Here is a 23,350-nt window from a genome sequence, read left to right as displayed (position 1 = left end):
CAGCTATGATAGCCCAAATCTCGATTCAGTTTCTGTTTGGTCTTTGTAGCATGGCACACAATCAGCTCAGCACAGTAAAGACACAGAAAGAAATATCATAAGTATGTCTGAATCCTTATCAAAAAGTTGCTATTCTGTTATATCATGTAGTTAGTATGCAGTATATGTTTCAGAGACACTCTCATGATATCATCACCATCTCATAGCATGTCACCTGAGGGTATAAGGGGCTCAGTCCCCATCTTATCTGGGGCCACTTGAGAAGCATGGCATGCTAATGTTGCTATTGTCAGTAACCAAACAGCTTAATGTTAGCCTGGGCACTGAAATGCCTGTGACTCTAATACAGTATATGTCTTTTCCAGGCTGTAATAAACATCTGGGAGATCTTTCAGCACTACATTACCAAGATGTTATGGGAGTTAACATAAGTGTTGTCTCATGAGGTGGACATAGACTGTGGAAAATGGCAGAACAGGTTAGATGTGTGTTTGTACATTAATTTATCCACATAACAGTCAATCCAATTTAAGAACTATTTCATTGTCTGTCAAGCTCTGGGACTTTGAAATGACAGGATAAGAAACCAGATTAATGTAATTTTTGACACTTCTTTTATCTGTTAAACCTGGTAAAAACTGGTCCACTGAACTTTGCCAGACTGAGGTCGGAGTTTCAAAATTTGTTTAGAAACATTGACCTGATTTTAACTCCCCTTGCTTTGTGGGAAATTGCAGACAGCCAGAAGTGTGAAGCAGTTAGTAGAGGGGTATCTCTGAACTCACTGCTTTTCCCCCATGATCCACCATCCGAAAGTGGAAAGGGGCTGGGGCACCGGCTGGGATTGGAATCAGGATTTTGATCTCTGCTTAGTGTTTTCCATGATTCCTATTAAGGATGAATTTGGGATTTTTAGATTAGATTACTTACAGTGTGGAAACAGGCCCTTCGGCCCAACAAGTCCACACCGCCCCGCCGAAGCGCAACCCACCCATACCCCTACATTTACCCCTTACCTAACACTACGGGCAATTTAGCATGGCCAATTCACCTGACCTGCACATCTTTGGACTGTGGGAGGAAACCGGAGCACCCGGAGGAAACCCACGCAGACACGGGGAGAACGTGCAAACTCCACACAGTCAGTTGCCTGAGGCGGGAATTGAACCCGGGTCTCTGGCGCTGTGAGGCAGCAGTGCTAACCACTGGGCCACCGTGACTGGCTTGGGCAGACATCTGACTTGATGACAGTTCCTGGGATGAGGGTGAAGTTTGAGTGAGCATCATGGATCTCACGCTAGGATCAACACTTTCAGGGGAAAAGGAAATGATACCATTAGAAATGGGGAGCCAATAGAGCTTTTCTGTGCACAGAACAACAGTTGCTGAACCCCTACGATTCATGGCTACCCTAGTCCCACACAGTCGCCTCCATCTCTAAATCCCTCGACTTTCTCACTCCCCTCTCTTCTCCTTGACATTTCCTCTGTGAACTGACAGCTTTAACCAGGTTTTATGGTCTCTTCTTCCCTTTCTTTGGCTTTCTGTACACCTCAATCTTTCTCTTTTCCTGCGAGTGACAGATTAAATCCAAGTTGATTCGGCAGTTGTGGATGGGCCATTGACAGACCAGGTGACTGCAGCTGCAATACATTAAGTCACCAAATTACTTGAGGAGAGCTGGTAAGAGCTGAACCTGATCGCAGAATCATAGAATCCCTACAGTTTGGAGGCAAGCCGTTCAGCCCATCGAGTCCACACCAACCCTCTGAAGAGCCATCCCAACCCCTACCCTATCCCTGCATTTACCATGGCCAATCCACCTAGCCTGCACAACTTTAGGCTGTGGGAGGAAGCCAGCTCAGACAGGGGGAGAGTGTGCTAACTCCAAATAGACAGTCCCCTGAGACTGGAATTGCCCTGTGAGGCAGCGGTGCTAACCACTGAGCCACCAAGCCAACCAAAGACAACAGGGTTAGAAATTCCTCCAGCAATTGTTACTTCTTGTTGTTTCAGTTGAACTGTCACAGAGGTTAATAGCACAGAAAAAGGCCCTTCATCCCTATGCTGGTCAAAAACAACCACCTAACGATTCTAATCCTGTTATCAAGCACTTGGCTTACAGGAGAAAATGAGGACTGCAGATGTTGGAGATCAGAGTCAAGAGTGTGGTGCTGGAAAAGCACAGCAGGTCAGGCAGCATCCGAGGAGCAGGAGAATCGATGTTTTGAGCATTCTTGATGAAGGACTTGGCCTACAGCCTTGTACATCAAGTGCACATCTAAATACTTCAATGTGATGAGGGTTTCTGCCTCTACCTCCCACTACCCTCTGGGTGTAATATATTTTCTTCACATCCCTTTAAAGCTACTGTCCCTCACCTCAAATCTGTAACCTCCTCCGAGGGGAAAAGTTCCTTTCTGTCTATCCTGTCTTTGTAAACCTGGTTATCTGGTCAGTACACATTTTGCACAAGAGAAATTCTAACCTTCTGCCCCACTGTTCCCCCTCTCCCCCTCCAACTTCTCCACTTTCCCTATCGCCAACCCATTAACACAAAGTTATGTTCAATCCTAAAAAAAACAGAAATGTCCTGCCCTGTTTCCCTTTTATTAGTTAAAAGCCATTTCCACAAGAGGACCATGTCCCATCAGGTAAAGGGACTCAATGCTGTCAGAGTTAGAGAGGTGGGGAAGGCTGGTGTGGAGTTGCGACCCTGGCATAGACTCGTGGAGGGGTGAGAGGGGTCATGAATACTCTGTTTCCATGTCATAGTTTATGTTCGTTATTTCTGATGGACTCACCTTGAGATTGAAATTAAACAAAGAACTGCAGATGCTGGTAATCTGAAACAAGACCAGAAATTGCTGGAGAAACTCAACATGTCTGGCAGTAGAACTGTTTCAGAAGAAGGAACACTGGGCTCGAGACATTAACTCAGTTTCTCTCTCCACTGATGCTGCCAGACTCGCTGAGTTTCTCCAGCAATTCCTGGTCTTGTTGCCGTGAGATTAGTTTGGACCACTTGGTGTCACCAGAGGTGACAATGGGTAAGGTGTTCAGGGCAATTGACACTCTGACTCATGTGTTTGCAACTGGCATCCTTACCAACCAATCGTGCTGGCATTGATGGTCAAGTTCCAGAGAATGCTGGTTTCCTGATTGTATGAAGGCTGGTATTCTCAAGTAAGGGTAAACCTGGGAGACAAAATGAACAAAATCCTTTGGGACTAATGTCAGACACAGTGGCAAATGAATCCTGGGCATCAGGTTGACCCTGGGAAAAGGCCAATCAATTAACAAAGTCTGGCAATTTCACTCCTGGTGCAGCCTCGCTTACAACAACTCTTGGCCAGTCCTGAGGCGCTGCGTTTGGATCTTGAAGATTTTCGTTCCAAAGTGACGCGGAAAGCTGGAGCTAACCTGGCTCCTTGATCTTCCTCCCAATCCTCATTTGATCCAACGAGGGCTCTTTGGTCCTCAAAGTGGGGAAGGAGTGCCTTGCTCTCACCAACTGGGGTCTCTGGTTCAGTGTCATCCCTCTCTTCGGCTTCAGGCTCCTCATTGGGTGAATTCAGTGAGCTCTCATCCAATGAGTCCAAGAGGACACCTTCAACATATGAACAAGTAAGCATGTTATGAAGTGCAGTAGGTACAAATTATTTTACAATAGCTCTTGAATGCCCTTTCTGCTTCTGTAACTGAATATGGGGAGGGGATGGCCTGGTAGTGTTATCACTCTTATCTGTTTTAATGGGATAATGATGGTCTTGTGGTATTGTCATTAGACTACTAATCCAGAGACTTAGGTTCAAATCCTTCTGTGGCAAATGATGCAACTTGAGTTCAATTTAAGAAAAAATCAGGAATTAAAAATCCAAAGATGTGCAAGTTAGGTAGATTGGTCATGCTAAACTGCCCATAATGTCCAGGGATGTGCAGGCTCGGTAGATAGGGAAATACAACATTACAGGGCTAGGGTAGGGGAGTGGATCTGGGTGGGATGCTTGCTTCGGAGGGTCGGTGTGGACTCGATGGGCCAAATGGCCTGCTTCAACACTGGAGAGATTCTGTGAGTCTATAATGATGGCCCATAATAATCGGGAAAGGCCCATGTGGTTCACTAATGTCCTTCACTAATGGGAGGGAAGCTGTCATCTCTACCTGGTCTACATGTGACTCCAGGCTCCAGCAATGTGGTTGACTCTTAACTGGCTCTGGAAAATTAGGGATGGGCAAGAAATGCTAGTCCAAACAGTGGTCAGAGCTGTCAGCAATTAAGGTTTGCATTTGAATAGCGGCATTAATGTAATGAAACACCACAGTCCAAAGGGGAAAAAAAGGTAAAATTGGTCAGTGAGATATCCAGGTCCAACTCATCCATCCCCCTCAGAACAGAGGTCCAGTACAAGCAGGAACTTCATTCCTCCATCCTCCTGACTGATTTGTCTCTCTGGGAATGTGCTTCACAGCCAATGTTTCCTCTAAGCCGCTCAGAGTGTCTGTGGGAGGTGGGCTCATTGACCTCCAGTTCCCGAAGGACCTGAGAAGTCTGCAGGGTCACGGGAGCAATGAAAGGGAATATAGTTCACAGCAGCAATCATGAAGAGCAGTACAGCAGCGAGCTACAAAGGAAATGCTGGGACAGGTGGCCAAAATCTTCCTCAAAGGGGTAGGTTTTAAAGACACTCATCAAAGAGGAAAGTGCGGTGGAGAGGGGGACCCCCAAGACTTGAGGCCTACACAACTGAAGGCACAACTGTTGAACAGAGAGCTTCAAACCAGGCTGGGCAGAATGGAAGGAGGACTGAGATCTCAGAGGATTATGAAGCTGGAGAAGATCCCACAGTTAGGGAGGGGTGAAGCCAAGGATTGATTGATTTGATTTATGATTGTTACCTGTGCCATGATACAGTGAAAAGTATTGTTTTGCATGCTAACCAGACAAGTCATACGTACATCAAGGTAATAGAGCTGACTGCAGAACATAGTGTTACAGCTACAGGGAAGGTGCAGGGGAAACCTGAAAGTAGATTTTGGATATTGGAAAACAAGGAGGAGAATCTTAAAATCCAATCATTGTTTGAACAAGAACAGTTCTGGGTGAGCACCCAGAGGAAGGCAGAGGGGAAAACGGCTGGGTTCAATTCAAACTAACACAGCAAAGTTTTGGATGATGTGCCGTTTACAGAGGGTCAGATATGGGAGACCAGCCGGCCCTGCATCGGAATGGTCAGGTTTGGACATAATGGTACGAGTGAATATTACATCAGCAGCTGAGCTGAGACAGAGTGAAAGCAAACAACATTAAGGAGGTGGGAAGAGATGATTTTAGTGACAGTGCGTGTCTGTAGTCACGAGCTGACCTTTGGGGTTAAAAATCGCCCCATTGTTGCAAAGTGGCGGGCTTAATCTCAGCCAGTTGTTGGATAGTGGGATGGAGTCAACTGCTACAGGAGGCCAGTGTGCAGCAAAGACCAAAAACAATCACTTCAATCTTCCCAACATTGAAAGTCTGCTCAGTCAGTACTGAATCTTGGATGTGCAGTCTAATAATTTAGCAACTGTGTCAAAAGAGATAAAGGTGAGGTCAGCTTTCACAATGTAATTAATCCTGTGCTGTTACCTGTCTGGGGAGTGTTTGATGGGGACAGTGCCGAAGAAGCTTTACTTTGAGTTTCAAAGACCAGAGGGAGATTTACTCTGTATCTAACCCTGTACTGACTCTGTCCTGCGAATGTTTGATGAGGACAGTGTCAGGGGCACGTTATTTTCAGTTTAAAAGACTAAAGGGAGATTTACTCTGTATCTAAAGCCCTGCTGACTAGAATTAGAAAGAATTACACTGTCAAATCGTCACATCTTGTGGCTTGATGAACTCAAAATAAAGTTTCCAATTACTTAGCGTTTCACTGTATAATTTGCTTGACATCACAATTGTGGAAGGCTAAAGACATTTTATATGATTTGACCTACAGACAAAATCTACTATTTGAATGCTGTCTATGTGTTATTTCCATTAATTTTAACAAAAAACACATTCATCACCTTATCTTACAAGCACTAATTTGCCCATGTCTTACATTTTCTCTGTCAGAATTTGTAGTATTTATGGCACAGGAACATGCCTTTAGAATTAACTAGTCACTGTCAATGTTTATTCTCTGTGTGAGTGTTCCCACACGCTGCATCTTCCAGACCCAGGCAGCACAGATTTAAGACAATTTGCAAAGAAGCAAAGTTGATGTGAGATAAATCCTTTTCACACAGCGTGTAGCTAGACTCGAGAATACACTAGCTGGAAGTGTGGTGGAGGCAGGTTCAATCAAGACATTCAAGAGGGTCCTGGATGGTTATTTTAACAGAAACAATGTGCAGAGTCACAGGGAAAAGGCAGGAGGAAGGCACTAACTCCTAATGCTCTTTTGTAGAGCTAGTACAGACATAGCCCTAGAGTCATACAGCACTGAAACAAACTCTGCGGTGCCCACCAGACATCCCAATCTAACCTAGTCCCATTTGTCAGTATTTGACCCATCCTTCCAAACCCTTCCTATTGATATACCCATCCAGATGCATTTTAAATGTTGCAATTGTACCAACCTCCATCATTTCCTCTTGCAGCTTATTCTACACACACACCATCCACTGCATGGAAAGGTTGCCCCTCAGGTCCTTTTCAAATCGTTCCCCTCTCACATTAAAACTATGCCTTCTAGTTTTTGATTCCCCCACTTTGGGAAAGATACCTTGTCTCCCTATCCTATCCACGCCCCTCATGATTTTATAAACCTCCATAAGGCCACCCCTCAGCTACGACGCTCCAGGGAAAACAGGCCCAGCCTATTCAGCCTCTGCCTACAGCTCAAACCCTTCAAACCTGGCAACATCCTTGTAAATCATTCCTGCAGCCTCTTATGTTGAACAACATCCTTCCTTATCGCCTTCTTGTTGCACAAAGTCTGCGATTCACACATCCTTCTGTTCATTGCTCCCTTGTATGTGTCTGCAGTCCCCTTAGACACATTGACACCATTCATCTGAACATCTCCATTTAAGACTGAGAACTGCATTGTTACCATTCTCTGGATAAAGACGCTTCGTTCAAAAAATCCCAATTGGATATAATACACACTGAGTTAGATTGATGGAGCTTGCACCCCAGGGTAGCTGATACTCCCTGCATTATACAATCTGACCCTGAGTCACTGGATAGATGCTGCTCACTATTATTGAAGCTGATCGTGACTCCCAGGCTAGATGCTACTGACTGTATTATAGAATCTGACCCTGGGTCCGAGGCTAGATGCTAGTGACTATTATACAATCTGACGCTGAGTCCCCAGGCTAGATGCTGCTGACTGTATTATAGAATCTGACCCTGAGTCCGGGATAGATGCGACTGAATGTATGAGAGAATCAAACCATGGGTCCCAGGCGAGATGGTACTTACTGTATTTTACAACCTGACCCTGAGTCCTGGGTTAGATGTTACTAAATGTACGAGAGAATCGTTCCCTGGGTCCCATGCTAGATACTGCTGACTGTATTATAGAATCTGACCCTGAGTCCTGGGATAGACGCTACTTACTGCATTATAGAATCTGACCCTGAATCCTGGGCTATATGCGACTTACTGTATTCTTGAATCTGACACTGAGTCCCGGCTAGATGCAACTAACTGTATTATAAAATCTGACCATAACTCATGGGGTAGATGCTACTGACTGTATTATACAATCTGACCCTGAGTCCCGGGATAGATGCTATTGACTGTATTATAGAATCTGACCATAAATCGTGGGGTAGATGCTACTGACTGTATTATAGAATTTGACCCTGAGTCCCCAGACTAGATGCTATTCAATGTATTATAGAATCTGACCCTGAGTCCGCGGCTAGATGCTACTTACTGTATTATAGAATCTGACCTTAAGTCGTGGGCTAGATGCCAATGACTGTATTATACCATCTGACCCTGAGTCCTGGACTAGATGCTACTTACTGTATTCTCGAATCTGACCCTGAGTCCTGGGCCATCTGCTACAGACTGTACTAAAGAATCTGACCCTGCGTCCTGGGATAGATGCTACTTAATGTATAATGGAATCTGACCGCAATTTGTGGGGTAGATGCTACTTACTGTATTATAGAATCTGACCCAGAGTCCCGGGTTAGATGCTACTTACTGCATGATAGAATCTGACCCTGAGTCCTAGGCTAGATGCTACTGACTGTATTATAGAATCTGACCCTGAGTCCCGGGCTAGATGCTATTTACTGCATTATACAATCTGACCCTGGGTCCCTGGCTAGATGCTACTTACTGTATTATAGAATCTGACCCTGAGTCCTGGACTAGATGCTACTTACTGTATTATACAATCTGATCCGGAGTCCCCAGCACGATGTTACTGAATATTATCGAATCTGACTCTGAGTATTGGGCTAGATGCTACTTACTGTATTATAGAATCGGACCTTGAGTCCTGGGCTGAATGCTACTGACTGTATGATAGAATCTGACCCAGAGTCTCAGGCTAGATGCTACTTACTGTATTATAGAATCTGACCCTGCGTCCTGGGCTAGATGCTACTTACTTTATTATAGAATCTGACCCTGAGACCCGGGCTAGATGCTACTTACTGTATTATAGAATCTGACCGTGGGTCCTGGGCTAGATGCTAGTTAGTGTAATATAGAATCTGACCCTGAGTCCTGGGCTGAATGCTACTGAATGCATTATAGAATCTCACCCTGAGTCCCGGATTAGGTGCGACTTACTATATTATAGAATCTGACCCTGGGTCCTGGGCTAGATGCTACTTACTGTATTATAGAATCTGACCCTGAGTCCCGGGCTAGATGCTATTTACTGCATTATAGAATCTGACCCTGTGATCTGGGCTAGTTGCTATTTAAAATGTTATAAAATCTGACCCTGAGTCACGGGCTGAATGCTACTGACTGTATTATAAAATCTCACCCTGAGTCCCAGACCAGGTGCGACTGACTATATTATGGAATCTACCCTGAGACTCCGGCTAGCTGCTAATGACTGTATTATAGAATCTCACTCTAAGTCCTGGGCTAGATGCTACTTACTATATTATAGAATCTGACCTTAGGTTGTGGGGTAGATGCTACTTCCTGTATTATAGAATCTGACCCTGAGTCCGGGGCTATATGCTACTTCCTGTATTAAAGAATCTTACCCTGGATCCTGGGCTAGATGCTACTGACTGTATTATAGAATCTGACACCGAATCGTGGGCTAGATGCCACTGAATGTATGATAAAATCTGACCCTGAGTCCCGGGCTGAATGCTACTGAAAGCATTATAGAATCTCACTCTGAGTCCCAGACTAGGTGTGACTGACTATATTATGGAATCTGACCCTGAGACTCCGGCTAGATGCTCATGACTGTATTATAGAATCTGACCCTGAGTCCTGGGCTAGATGCTACTGACTGTATTATAGAATCTGACCCTGAGTCCTGGGCTAGATGCTACTGACTGTATTATAGAATCTGACCCTGGGTCCTGGGCTAGATGCTACTGACTGTATTCTAGAATCTGACCCTGAGTCCCAGAATAGATGCTAGTGACTCTATTCTAGAATCTCACCCTGGAACCCGGGCTAGATGCTACTTACTGTATTATAGTATCTGTCCCTGAGTCTTAGGCTAGATGTTACTGACTGTATTATAGAATCTGACCCTGAGTCCTGGGCGAGATGCTACTAACTGTATTATAGTATCTGACCCTGAGTCTTAGGCTAGATGTTACTGACTGTATTATAGAATCTGACCCTGAGTCCTGGGCTAGATGCTACTGACTGTATTATAGAATCTGACCCTGAGTCCTGGGCTAGATGCTACTAACTGTATTATAGTATCTAACCCTGAGTCTTAGGCTAGATGTTACTGACTGTATTATAGAATCTGACCCTGAGTCCTGGGCTAGATGCTACTGACTGTATTATAGAATCTGACCCTGAGTCCTGGGCTCGATGCTACTGACTGTATTATAGAATCTGACCCTGAGTCCTGGGCTAGATGCTACTGACTGTATTATAGAATCTGACCCTGAGTCCTGGGCTAGATGCTACTGACTGTCTTATAGAATCTGTCCCTGAACCCCGGGCTCAATGCTACTGACTGCGTTACGGAATATGACCTTGAGTCAGGGGCTAGATGCTACTGACTGTATGATAGAATCTGACCCTGAATCGTGGGCTAGGTGCTACTTATTGTATGAAAGAATCTGACCCTGAATTCTAGGCTAGATGCCACTGAATGTATGATAGAATCTGATCCTGAATCCTGGACTAGATGCTACATACTGCATTATAGAATCTGACCCTTAGTCCCAGCTAGATGCTACTTAGTGTATTATAGAATCTGACCATAGGTCGTGGGGCAGATGCTACATACTGCATTATAGAATCTGACCCTTAGTCCCGGGCTAGATGCTACTGACTGTATAAAAGAATCTGACACTGAATCGTGGTCTAGATGCTACTTATTGTGTGAAGGAATCTGACCCTGAATCCTAGGCTAGATGCAACTGAATATATTATAGAATCTGACCCTGCATCCTGGGCGAGATGCTAGTAACTGTATTATGTTATCTGAGCCTGAGTCCTAGGCTAGATGCTACTGACTGTATTGGAGAATCTGACCCTGAGTCTTGGTCTAGATGCGACTGACTGTATTATTGAATCTGACCCTGAGTCCCGTGCTAGATGCTACTTCCTGTATGATAGAATCTGACCCTGAGTCCTGGACTAGATGCTACTGACTGTATTATAGAATTTGAAACTGAGTCCTGGACTAGATGCTACTGATTCTATTATAGAATCTCACCCCGAGTCCCAGACTAGATGCTACTTACTGTATTATAGAATCTGACACAAGAGTCCCAGACTAGATGCTATTTACTGTATGAGAGAAACTCACCCTGGGACCCGGGGTAGATGCTACTGACTGTATTATCGAATCTCACCCTGAGTCCCTGGCTAGATGCTACTTAGTGTATTATAGAATCTGAGCCTGAGCCCCGGACTAGATTCTATTGACTGTATTATAGAATCTGACCCTGAGTCCTTGGCTAGATGCTACTGACTGTATTCTAAAATCTGACCCTGAGTCCCAGACTAGATGCTAGTGACTCTATTCTAGAATCTCACCCTGGAACCCGGGCTAGATGCTACTTACTGTATGATAGAATCTGACCCTGAGTCCCTGGCTAGATGCTAATGACTGTATTATAGAATCTGACCCTGAGTCCTGGGCGAGCTGCTACTAACTGTATTATAGTATCTGAGCCTGAGTCCTGGGCTAGATGCTACTGACTGTATTATAGGTTCTGACCCTGAGTCCTGTGCTATATGCTAATGATGCATGATAGAATCTGACCCTGAGTCCTGGGCGAGGTGCTACTGACTGTATTATAGACTCTGACCCTGAGTCTTGGGCTAGATGCTACTGACTGTATTATAGACTCTGACCCTGAGTCACCGGCTCGATGCTACTGACTGTATTATAGAATCTGACCCTGAGTCTTGGTCCAGATGCGACTGACTGTATTATTGAATCTGACCCTGAGTCCCGTGCTAGATGCTACTTACTGTATGATAGAATCTGACCCAAGTTCCCGGACTAGATGCTACTGAGTGTATTATCGAATCTGAGCCTGAGTCTCGGGCTAGATGCTACTTCATGTATTATAGAATCTGACCCTGAGTCCTGGACTAGATGCTACTGACTGTAGTATAGAATCTGACCCTGAGTCCTTGGCTAGATGCTACCTACTGTATTATAGAATTTGAAACTGAGTCCTGGACTAGATGCTACTGACTCTATTATAGAATCTGACCCTGAGTCCCAGACTAGATGCTACTTACTGTATTATAGAATCTGACACAAGAGTCCCGGACTAGATGCTATTTACTGTATTATAGAAACTCACCCTGGGACCCGGGCTAGATGCTACTGACTGTCGTATAGAATTTGACCCTGAGTCCCGGACTGGATGCTACTCACTGTATTATACAAACTGAGCCTGAGCCCCGGACTAGATGCTATTGACTGTATTATAGAATCTGACCCTGGCTCCCCGGCTAGATGCTACTGACTGTATTATAGAATCTGACCCTGAGTCCTGGGCTAGATGCTACTGACTGCGTTATGGAATATGACCTTGAGAGAGGGGCTAGATGCTACTGACTCTATTCTAGAATCTCACCCTGGAACCCGAGCTAGATGCTACTTACTATATGATAGAATCTGACCCTGAGTCCCAGAATAGATGCTAGTGACTCTATTCTAGAATCTCACCCTGGAACCCGGGCTAGATGCTACTTACTGTATGATAGAATCTGACCCTGAGTCCCTGGCTAGATGCTAATGACTGTATTATAGAATCTGACCCTGGGTCCTGGGCTAGATGCTACTTACTGTATTATAGAATCTGACCCTGAGTCCTGGGCTAGATGCTACTGACTGTATTATAGAATCTGACCCTGAGTCCTGGGCTAGATGCTACTGACTGTATTATAGAATCTGACCCTGGGTCCTGGGCTAGATGCTACTGACTGTATTCTAGAATCTGACCCTGAGTCCCAGAATAGATGCTAGTGACTCTATTCTAGAATCTCACCCTGGAACCCGGGCTAGATGCTACTTACTGTATTATAGTATCTGTCCCTGAGTCTTAGGCTAGATGTTACTGACTGTATTATAGAATCTGACCCTGAGTCCTGGGCGAGATGCTACTAACTGTATTATAGTATCTGACCCTGAGTCTTAGTCTAGATGTTACTGACTGTATTATAGAATCTGACCCTGAGTCCTGGGCTAGATGCTACTGACTGTATTATAGAATCTGACCCTGAGTCCTGGGCTAGATGCTACTAACTGTATTATAGTATCTAACCCTGAGTCTTAGGCTAGATGTTACTGACTGTATTATAGAATCTGACCCTGAGTCCTGGGCTAGATGCTACTGACTGTATTATAGAATCTGACCCTGAGTCCTGGGCTCGATGCTACTGACTGTATTATAGAATCTGACCCTGAGTCCTGGGCTAGATGCTACTGACTGTATTATAGAATCTGACCCTGAGTCCTGGGCTAGATGCTACTGACTGTCTTATAGAATCTGTCCCTGAACCCCGGGCTCAATGCTACTGACTGCGTTACGGAATATGACCTTGAGTCAGGGGCTAGATGCTACTGACTGTATGATAGAATCTGACCCTGAATCGTGGGCTAGGTGCTACTTATTGTATGAAAGAATCTGACCCTGAATTCTAGGCTAGATGCCACTGAATGTATGATAGAATCTGATCCTGAATCCTGGACTAGATGCTACATACTGCATTATAGAATCTGACCCTTAGTCCCAGCTAGATGCTACTTAGTGTATTATAGAATCTGACCATAGGTCTTGGGGCAGATGCTACATACTGCATTATAGAATCTGACCCTTAGTCCCGGGCTAGATGCTACTGACTGTATAAAAGAATCTGACACTGAATCGTGGTCTAGATGCTACTTATTGTGTGAAGGAATCTGACCCTGAATCCTAGGCTAGATGCAACTGAATATATTATAGAATCTGACCCTGCATCCTGGGCGAGATGCTAGTAACTGTATTATGTTATCTGAGCCTGAGTCCTAGGCTAGATGCTACTGACTGTATTGGAGAATCTGACCCTGAGTCTTGGTCTAGATGCGACTGACTGTATTATTGAATCTGACCCTGAGTCCCGTGCTAGATGCTACTTCCTGTATGATAGAATCTGACCCTGAGTCCTGGACTAGATGCTACTGACTGTATTATAGAATTTGAAACTGAGTCCTGGACTAGATGCTACTGATTCTATTATAGAATCTCACCCCGAGTCCCAGACTAGATGCTACTTACTGTATTATAGAATCTGACACAAGAGTCCCAGACTAGATGCTATTTACTGTATGAGAGAAACTCACCCTGGGACCCGGGGTAGATGCTACTGACTGTATTATCGAATCTCACCCTGAGTCCCTGGCTAGATGCTACTTACTGTATTATAGAATCTGAGCCTGAGCCCCGGACTAGATTCTATTGACTGTATTATAGAATCTGACCCTGAGTCCTTGGCTAGATGCTACTGACTGTATTCTAGAATCTGACCCTGAGTCCCAGACTAGATGCTAGTGACTCTATTCTAGAATCTCACCCTGGAACCCGGGCTAGATGCTACTTACTGTATGATAGAATCTGACCCTGAGTCCCTGGCTAGATGCTAATGACTGTATTATAGAATCTGACCCTGAGTCCTGGGCGAGCTGCTACTAACTGTATTATAGTATCTGAGCCTGAGTCCTGGGCTAGATGCTACTGACTGTATTATAGGTTCTGACCCTGAGTCCTGTGCTATATGCTAATGATGCATGATAGAATCTGACCCTGAGTCCTGGGCGAGGTGCTACTGACTGTATTATAGACTCTGACCCTGAGTCTTGGGCTAGATGCTACTGACTGTATTATAGACTCTGACCCTGAGTCACCGGCTCGATGCTACTGACTGTATTATAGAATCTGACCCTGAGTCTTGGTCCAGATGCGACTGACTGTATTATTGAATCTGACCCTGAGTCCCGTGCTAGATGCTACTTACTGTATGATAGAATCTGACCCAAGTTCCCGGACTAGATGCTACTGAGTGTATTATCGAATCTGAGCCTGAGTCTCGGGCTAGATGCTACTTCATGTATTATAGAATCTGACCCTGAGTCCTGGACTAGATGCTACTGACTGTAGTATAGAATCTGACCCTGAGTCCTTGGCTAGATGCTACCTACTGTATTATAGAATTTGAAACTGAGTCCTGGACTAGATGCTACTGACTCTATTATAGAATCTGACCCTGAGTCCCAGACTAGATGCTACTTACTGTATTATAGAATCTGACACAAGAGTCCCGGACTAGATGCTATTTACTGTATTATAGAAACTCACCCTGGGACCCGGGCTAGATGCTACTGACTGTCGTATAGAATTTGACCCTGAGTCCCGGACTGGATGCTACTCACTGTATTATACAAACTGAGCCTGAGCCCCGGACTAGATGCTATTGACTGTATTATAGAATCTGACCCTGGCTCCCCGGCTAGATGCTACTGACTGTATTATAGAATCTGACCCTGAGTCCTGGGCTAGATGCTACTGACTGCGTTATGGAATATGACCTTGAGAGAGGGGCTAGATGCTACTGACTCTATTCTAGAATCTCACCCTGGAACCCGAGCTAGATGCTACTTACTATATGATAGAATCTGACCCTGAGTCCCAGAATAGATGCTAGTGACTCTATTCTAGAATCTCACCCTGGAACCCGGGCTAGATGCTACTTACTGTATGATAGAATCTGACCCTGAGTCCCTGGCTAGATGCTAATGACTGTATTATAGAATCTGACCCTGGGTCCTGGGCTAGATGCTACTTACTGTATTATAGAATCTGACCCTGAGTCCTGGGCTAGATGCTACTGACTGTATTATAGAATCTGACCCTGAGTCCTGGGCTAGATGCTACTGACTGTATTATAGAATCTGACCCTGGGTCCTGGGCTAGATGCTACTGACTGTATTCTAGAATCTGACCCTGAGTCCCAGAATAGATGCTAGTGACTCTATTCTAGAATCTCACCCTGGAACCCGGGCTAGATGCTACTTACTGTATTATAGTATCTGTCCCTGAGTCTTAGGCTAGATGTTACTGACTGTATTATAGAATCTGACCCTGAGTCCTGGGCGAGATGCTACTAACTGTATTATAGTATCTGACCCTGAGTCTTAGTCTAGATGTTACTGACTGTATTATAGAATCTGACCCTGAGTCCCTGGCTAGATGCAACTTACTGTATTATGGAATCTGACCCTGAGTCCTGGGCTAGATGCTACTAACTGTATTATAGTATCTAACCCTGAGTCTTGGGCTAGATGCTACTGACTATATTATAGAATCTGAGCCTGAGTCCTGGGCTAGATGCTACTGACTGTATTATAGATTCTGACCCTGAGTCCTGTGCTCGATGCTAATGATGCATGATAGAATCTAACCCTGGGTCCCAGTGTAGATGCTACTTACTGTATTATAGAATCTGACCCTGAGTACTGGTCTAGGTGCTACTTAGTGCATGATAGAATCTGACCCTGGGTCCCAGGCTAGATGCTACTGACTATTATACAATCTGACCCTGAGTCCTGGGCGAGATGCTCCTAACTGTATTATAGTATCTGACCCTGGGTCTTTGTCTAGATGCTACTGACTGTATTATAGAATCTGACCCTGAGTCCTCGGCTAGATGCAATTTACTGTATTATAGAATCTGACCCTGAGTCCCGGGCTAGATGCTACTGACTGCATTATACAACCTGACCCTGAGTCCTGGGTTAGATGCTACTGACTGTGTTATAGACTCTGACCCTGAGTCTTGGGCTAGATGCTACTGACTGTATTATAGAATCTGACCCTGAGTCTTAGGCTAGATGCTACTGACTGTATTATAGAATCTTACCCTGAGCCTTAGGCTAGATGCTACTGACTGTATTATAGAATCTGACCCTGACTCTTAGGCTAGATGCTACTGACTGTATTATAGAATCTGACCCTGAGTCTTAGGCTAGATGCTACTGACTGTATTATAGAATCTGACCCTGAGTCTTAGGCTAGATGCTACTGACTGTATTATAGAATCTGACCCTGAGTCCTGTGCTAGATGCTAATGTTCCATGATAGAATCTGACCCTGAGTCCTGGGCGAGATGCTACTAACTGCATTATAGAATCTGACCCTGAGTCTTAGGCTAGATGCTACTGACTGTATTATAGAATCTGACCCTGAGTCTTAGGCTAGATGCTACTAACTGCATTATAGAATCTGACCCTGAGTCTTAGGCTAGATGCTACTGACTGTATTATAGAATCTGACCCTGAGTCCTGTGCTAGATGCTAATGTTCCATGATAGAATCTGACCCTGAGTCCTGGGCGAGATGCTACTGACTGTATTCTAGAATCTGACCCTGAGTCCCAGAATAGATGCTAGTGACTCTATTCTAGAATCTCACCCTGGAACCCGGGCTAGATGCTACTTACTGTATTATAGTATCTGTCCCTGAGTCTTAGGCTAGATGTTACTGACTGTATTATAGAATCTGACCCTGAGTCCTGGGCGAGATGCTACTAACTGTATTATAGTATCTGACCCTGAGTCTTAGGCTAGATGTTACTGACTGTATTATAGAATCTGACCCTGAGTCCTGTGCTAGATGCTAATGTTCCATGATAGAATCTGACCCTGAGTCCTGGGCGAGATGCTACTAACTGCATTATAGAATCTGACCCTGAGTCTTAGGCTCGATGCTACTGACTGTATTATGGAATCTGACCCTGAGTCCTGAACTAGATGCTACTTACTGTATTATAGAATCTGACACTGGGTCCTGGGCTAGATGCTACTGACTATTATAGAATCTGACCCTGAGTCACGATCTAGACGCTACATACTGTATTATAGAATCTGACCCTGAGTCCTGGGCTAGATGCTACTTACTGCATTATAGAATCTGTCCCTGGGTCCTGGGCTAGATGCTACTGACTGTATTATCGAATCTCACCCTGAGTCCCTGGCTAGATGCTACTTACTGTATTATAGAATCTGAGCCTGAGCCCCGGACTAGATGCTATTGACTGTATTATAGAATCTGACCCTGAGTCCTTGGCTAGATGCTACTGACTGTATTCTAGAATCTGACCCTGGAACCCGGGCTAGATGCTACTTACTGTATGATAGAATCTGACCCTGAGTCCCTGGCTAGATGCTAATGACTGTATTATAGAATCTGACCCTGAGTCCTGGGCGAGATGCTACTAACTGTATTATAGTATCTGAGCCTGAGTCCTGGGCTAGATGCTACTGACTGTATTATAGGTTCTGACCCTGAGTCCTGTGCTATATGCTAATGATGCATGATAGAATCTGACCCTGATGTCCTGGGCGAGGTGCTACTGACTGTATTATAGACTCTGACCCTGAGTCTTGGGCTAGATGCTACTGACTGTATTATAGACTCTGACCCTGAGTCACCGGCTCGATGCTACTGACTGTATTATAGAATCTGACCCTGAGTCTTGGTCCAGATGCAACTGACTGTATTATTGAATCTGACCCTGAGTCCCGTGCTAGATGCTACTTACTGTATGATAGAATCTAACCCAAGTTCCCAGACTAGATGCTACTGAGTGTATTATCGAATCTGAGCCTGAGTCTCGGGCTAGATGCTACTTCATGTATTATAGAATCTGACCCTGAGTCCTTGGCTAGATGCTACCTACTGTATTATAGAATTTGAAACTGAGTCCTGGACTAGATGCTACTGACTCTATTATAGAATCTGACCCTGAGTCCCAGACTAGATGCTACTTACTGTATTATAGAATCTGACACAAGAGTCCCGGACTAGATGCTATTTACTGTATTATAGAAACTCACCCTGGGACCCGGGCTAGATGCTACTGACTGTCGTATAGAATTTGACCCTGAGTCCCGGACTGGATGCTACTCACTGTATTATACAAACTGAGCCTGAGCCCCGGACTAGATGCTATTGACTGTATTATAGAATCTGACCCTGAGTCCCCGGCTAGATGCTACTGACTGTATTATAGAATCTGACCCTGAGTCCTGGGCTAGATGCTACTGACTGCGTTATGGAATATGACCTTGAGAGAGGGGCTAGATGCTACTGACTCTATTCTAGAATCTCACCCTGGAACCCGAGCTAGATGCTACTTACTATATGATAGAATCTGACCCTGAGTCCCTGGCTAGATGCAACTTACTGTATTATGGAATCTGACCCTGAGTCCCGGGCTAGATGCTACTGACTGTATTATAGGACCTGACCCTGAGTCCCTGGGCTAGATGCTACTGACTGTATTATAGACTCTGACCCTGAGTCTTGGGCTAGATGCTACTGACTATATTATAGAATCTGAGCCTGAGTCCTGGGCTAGATGCTACTGACTGTATTATAGATTCTGACCCTGAGTCCTGTGCTAGATGCTAATGATGCATGATAGAATCTAACCCTGAGTCTTGGGCGAGATGCTACTAACTGCATTATAGAATCTGACCCTGAGTACTGGGCTAGGTGCTACTTAGTGCATGATAGAATCTGACCCTGGGTCCCAGGCTAGATGACACTGACTGTATTATAGAATCTGACCCTGAGTCCTGGGCTAGATTCTATTTACTGCATTATAGAATCTGACCCTGAGTCCTGGGCGAGATGCTACGAACTGTATTATAGTATCTGACCCTGAGTCTTAGGCTAGATGCTACTGACTGTATTATAGAATCTGACCCTGAGTCCTCGGCTAGACGCAATTGACTGTATTATAGAATCTGACCCTGAATCTCGGCTAGATGTTACTTACTGTATTATAGGATCTGACACTGAGTCCTGGGCTAGATGCTACTTACTGCATTATAGAATCTGACCCTGAGTCCTGTGCTAGATGCTAATGATGCATGATAGAATCTAACCCTGGGTCCCAGTGTAGATGCTACTTACTGTATTATAGAATCTGACCCTGAGTACTGGTCTAGGTGCTACTTAGTGCATGATAGAATCTGACCCAGGGTCCCAGGCTAGATGCTACTGACTATTATACAATCTGACCCTGAGTCCTGGGCGAGATGCTCCTAACTGTATTATAGTATCTGACCCTGGGTCTTTGTCTAGATGCTACTGACTGTATTATAGAATCTGACCCTGAGTCCTCGGCTAGATGCAATTTACTGTATTATAGAATCTGACCCTGAGTCCCGGGCTAGATGCTACTGACTGCATTATACAACCTGACCCTGAGTCCTGGGTTAGATGTTACTGACTGTGTTATAGACTCTGACCCTGAGTCTTGGGCTAGATGCTACTGACTGTATTATAGAATCTGACCCTGAGTCTTAGGCTCGATGCAACTTACTGTATTATGGAATCTGACCGAGTCCCAGGTTAGATGCAATTTACTGTATTATAGAACCTGACCCTGAGTCCTGGGCTAGATGCTACTGACTGTATTATTGAATCTGACCCTGAGTCCGTTGCTAGATGCTAATGACTGCATGATAGAATCTAACCCTGGGTCCCAGGGTAGATGCTACTTACTGTATTATAGAATCTGACCCTGAGTCCTGTGCTAGATGCTAATGTTCCATGATAGAATCTGACCCTGAGTCCTGGGCGAGATGCTACTAACTGCATTATAGAATCTGACCCTGAGTCTTAGGCTAGATGCTACTGACTGTATTATAGAATCTGACCCTGAGTCCTGAACTAGATGCTACTTACTGTATTATAGAATCTGACACTGGGTCCTGGGCTAGATGCTACTGACTATTATAGAATCTGACCCTGAGTCACGGGCTAGACGCTACATACTGTATTATAGAATCTGACCCTGAGTCCTGGGCTAGATGCTACTTACTGCATTATAGAATCTGTCCCTGGGTCCTGGGCTAGATGCTACTGACTGTATTATCGAATCTCACCCTGAGTCCCTGGCTAGATGCTACTTACTGTATTATAGAATCTGAACCTGAGTCCTGGACTAGATGCTACAGACTGTATTATATAATCTCACCCTATGTCCTGGAATAGATGCTACTGACTCTATTATAGAATCTGACCCTGAGTCCCGGACGAGATGCTACTTACTGTATTCTAGAATCTGACCGTGAGACCTGGGCTAGATGCTACTGACTGTATTATAGAATCTGACCCTGAGTCCTGGGCGAGATGCTACTAACTGTATTATAGTATCTGAGCCTGAGTCCTGGGCTAGATGCTACTGACTGTATTATAGGTTCTGACCCTGAGTCCTGTGCTATATGCTAATGATGCATGATAGAATCTGACCCTGATGTCCTGGGCGAGGTGCTACTGACTGTATTATAGACTCTGACCCTGAGTCTTGGGCTAGATGCTACTGACTGTATTATAGACTCTGACCCTGAGTCACCGGCTCGATGCTACTGACTGTATTATAGAATCTGACCCTGAGTCTTGGTCCAGATGCAACTGACTGTATTATTGAATCTGACCCTGAGTCCCGTGCTAGATGCTACTTACTGTATGATAGAATCTAACCCAAGTTCCCAGACTAGATGCTACTGAGTGTATTATCGAATCTGAGCCTGAGTCTCGGGCTAGATGCTACTTCATGTATTATAGAATCTGACCCTGAGTCCTTGGCTAGATGCTACCTACTGTATTATAGAATTTGAAACTGAGTCCTGGACTAGATGCTACTGACTCTATTATAGAATCTGACCCTGAGTCCCAGACTAGATGCTACTTACTGTATTATAGAATCTGACACAAGAGTCCCGGACTAGATGCTATTTACTGTATTATAGAAACTCACCCTGGGACCCGGGCTAGATGCTACTGACTGTCGTATAGAATTTGACCCTGAGTCCCGGACTGGATGCTACTCACTGTATTATACAAACTGAGCCTGAGCCCCGGACTAGATGCTATTGACTGTATTATAGAATCTGACCCTGAGTCCCCGGCTAGATGCTACTGACTGTATTATAGAATCTGACCCTGAGTCCTGGGCTAGATGCTACTGACTGCGTTATGGAATATGACCTTGAGAGAGGGGCTAGATGCTACTGACTCTATTCTAGAATCTCACCCTGGAACCCGAGCTAGATGCTACTTACTATATGATAGAATCTGACCCTGAGTCCCTGGCTAGATGCAACTTACTGTATTATGGAATCTGACCCTGAGTCCCGGGCTAGATGCTACTGACTGTATTATAGGACCTGACCCTGAGTCCCTGGGCTAGATGCTACTGACTGTATTATAGACTCTGACCCTGAGTCTTGGGCTAGATGCTACTGACTATATTATAGAATCTGAGCCTGAGTCCTGGGCTAGATGCTACTGACTGTATTATAGATTCTGACCCTGAGTCCTGTGCTAGATGCTAATGATGCATGATAGAATCTAACCCTGAGTCTTGGGCGAGATGCTACTAACTGCATTATAGAATCTGACCCTGAGTACTGGGCTAGGTGCTACTTAGTGCATGATAGAATCTGACCCTGGGTCCCAGGCTAGATGACACTGACTGTATTATAGAATCTGACCCTGAGTCCTGGGCTAGATTCTATTTACTGCATTATAGAATCTGACCCTGAGTCCTGGGCGAGATGCTACGAACTGTATTATAGTATCTGACCCTGAGTCTTAGGCTAGATGCTACTGACTGTATTATAGAATCTGACCCTGAGTCCTCGGCTAGACGCAATTGACTGTATTATAGAATCTGACCCTGAATCTCGGCTAGATGTTACTTACTGTATTATAGGATCTGACACTGAGTCCTGGGCTAGATGCTACTTACTGCATTATAGAATCTGACCCTGAGTCCTGTGCTAGATGCTAATGATGCATGATAGAATCTAACCCTGGGTCCCAGTGTAGATGCTACTTACTGTATTATAGAATCTGACCCTGAGTACTGGTCTAGGTGCTACTTAGTGCATGATAGAATCTGACCCAGGGTCCCAGGCTAGATGCTACTGACTATTATACAATCTGACCCTGAGTCCTGGGCGAGATGCTCCTAACTGTATTATAGTATCTGACCCTGGGTCTTTGTCTAGATGCTACTGACTGTATTATAGAATCTGACCCTGAGTCCTCGGCTAGATGCAATTTACTGTATTATAGAATCTGACCCTGAGTCCCGGGCTAGATGCTACTGACTGCATTATACAACCTGACCCTGAGTCCTGGGTTAGATGTTACTGACTGTGTTATAGACTCTGACCCTGAGTCTTGGGCTAGATGCTACTGACTGTATTATAGAATCTGACCCTGAGTCTTAGGCTCGATGCAACTTACTGTATTATGGAATCTGACCGAGTCCCAGGTTAGATGCAATTTACTGTATTATAGAACCTGACCCTGAGTCCTGGGCTAGATGCTACTGACTGTATTATTGAATCTGACCCTGAGTCCGTTGCTAGATGCTAATGACTGCATGATAGAATCTAACCCTGGGTCCCAGGGTAGATGCTACTTACTGTATTATAGAATCTGACCCTGAGTCCTGTGCTAGATGCTAATGTTCCATGATAGAATCTGACCCTGAGTCCTGGGCGAGATGCTACTAACTGCATTATAGAATCTGACCCTGAGTCTTAGGCTAGATGCTACTGACTGTATTATAGAATCTGACCCTGAGTCCTGAACTAGATGCTACTTACTGTATT

At 44.7% G+C, this 23,350-nt stretch overlaps 1 protein-coding gene across 1 annotated transcript in view; it reads right to left on the bottom strand.

The window, feature by feature from the left end:
* Positions 1–3,011: 3,011 nt before the first annotated feature.
* The window catches only part of LOC140494433 (relaxin-3-like), a 39,808-nt gene continuing 19,469 nt past the window's right edge, over positions 3,012–23,350 (bottom strand). Inside the window, exon 2 of the mRNA XM_072593617.1 lies at positions 3,012–3,610. Coding sequence (XP_072449718.1) covers positions 3,297–3,610 — 314 coding nt within the window. The 3' untranslated portion in view covers positions 3,012–3,296. The remainder of the gene's footprint in view (positions 3,611–23,350) is intronic.

The sequence above is a fragment of the Chiloscyllium punctatum genome, chromosome 24 (genome assembly GCF_047496795.1).
Source record: "Chiloscyllium punctatum isolate Juve2018m chromosome 24, sChiPun1.3, whole genome shotgun sequence".
Lineage (NCBI taxonomy): Eukaryota > Metazoa > Chordata > Chondrichthyes > Orectolobiformes > Hemiscylliidae > Chiloscyllium > Chiloscyllium punctatum.
Note: the sequence above shows the minus strand (reverse complement) of the source record. Positions and strands in the feature narration are given on the sequence as shown.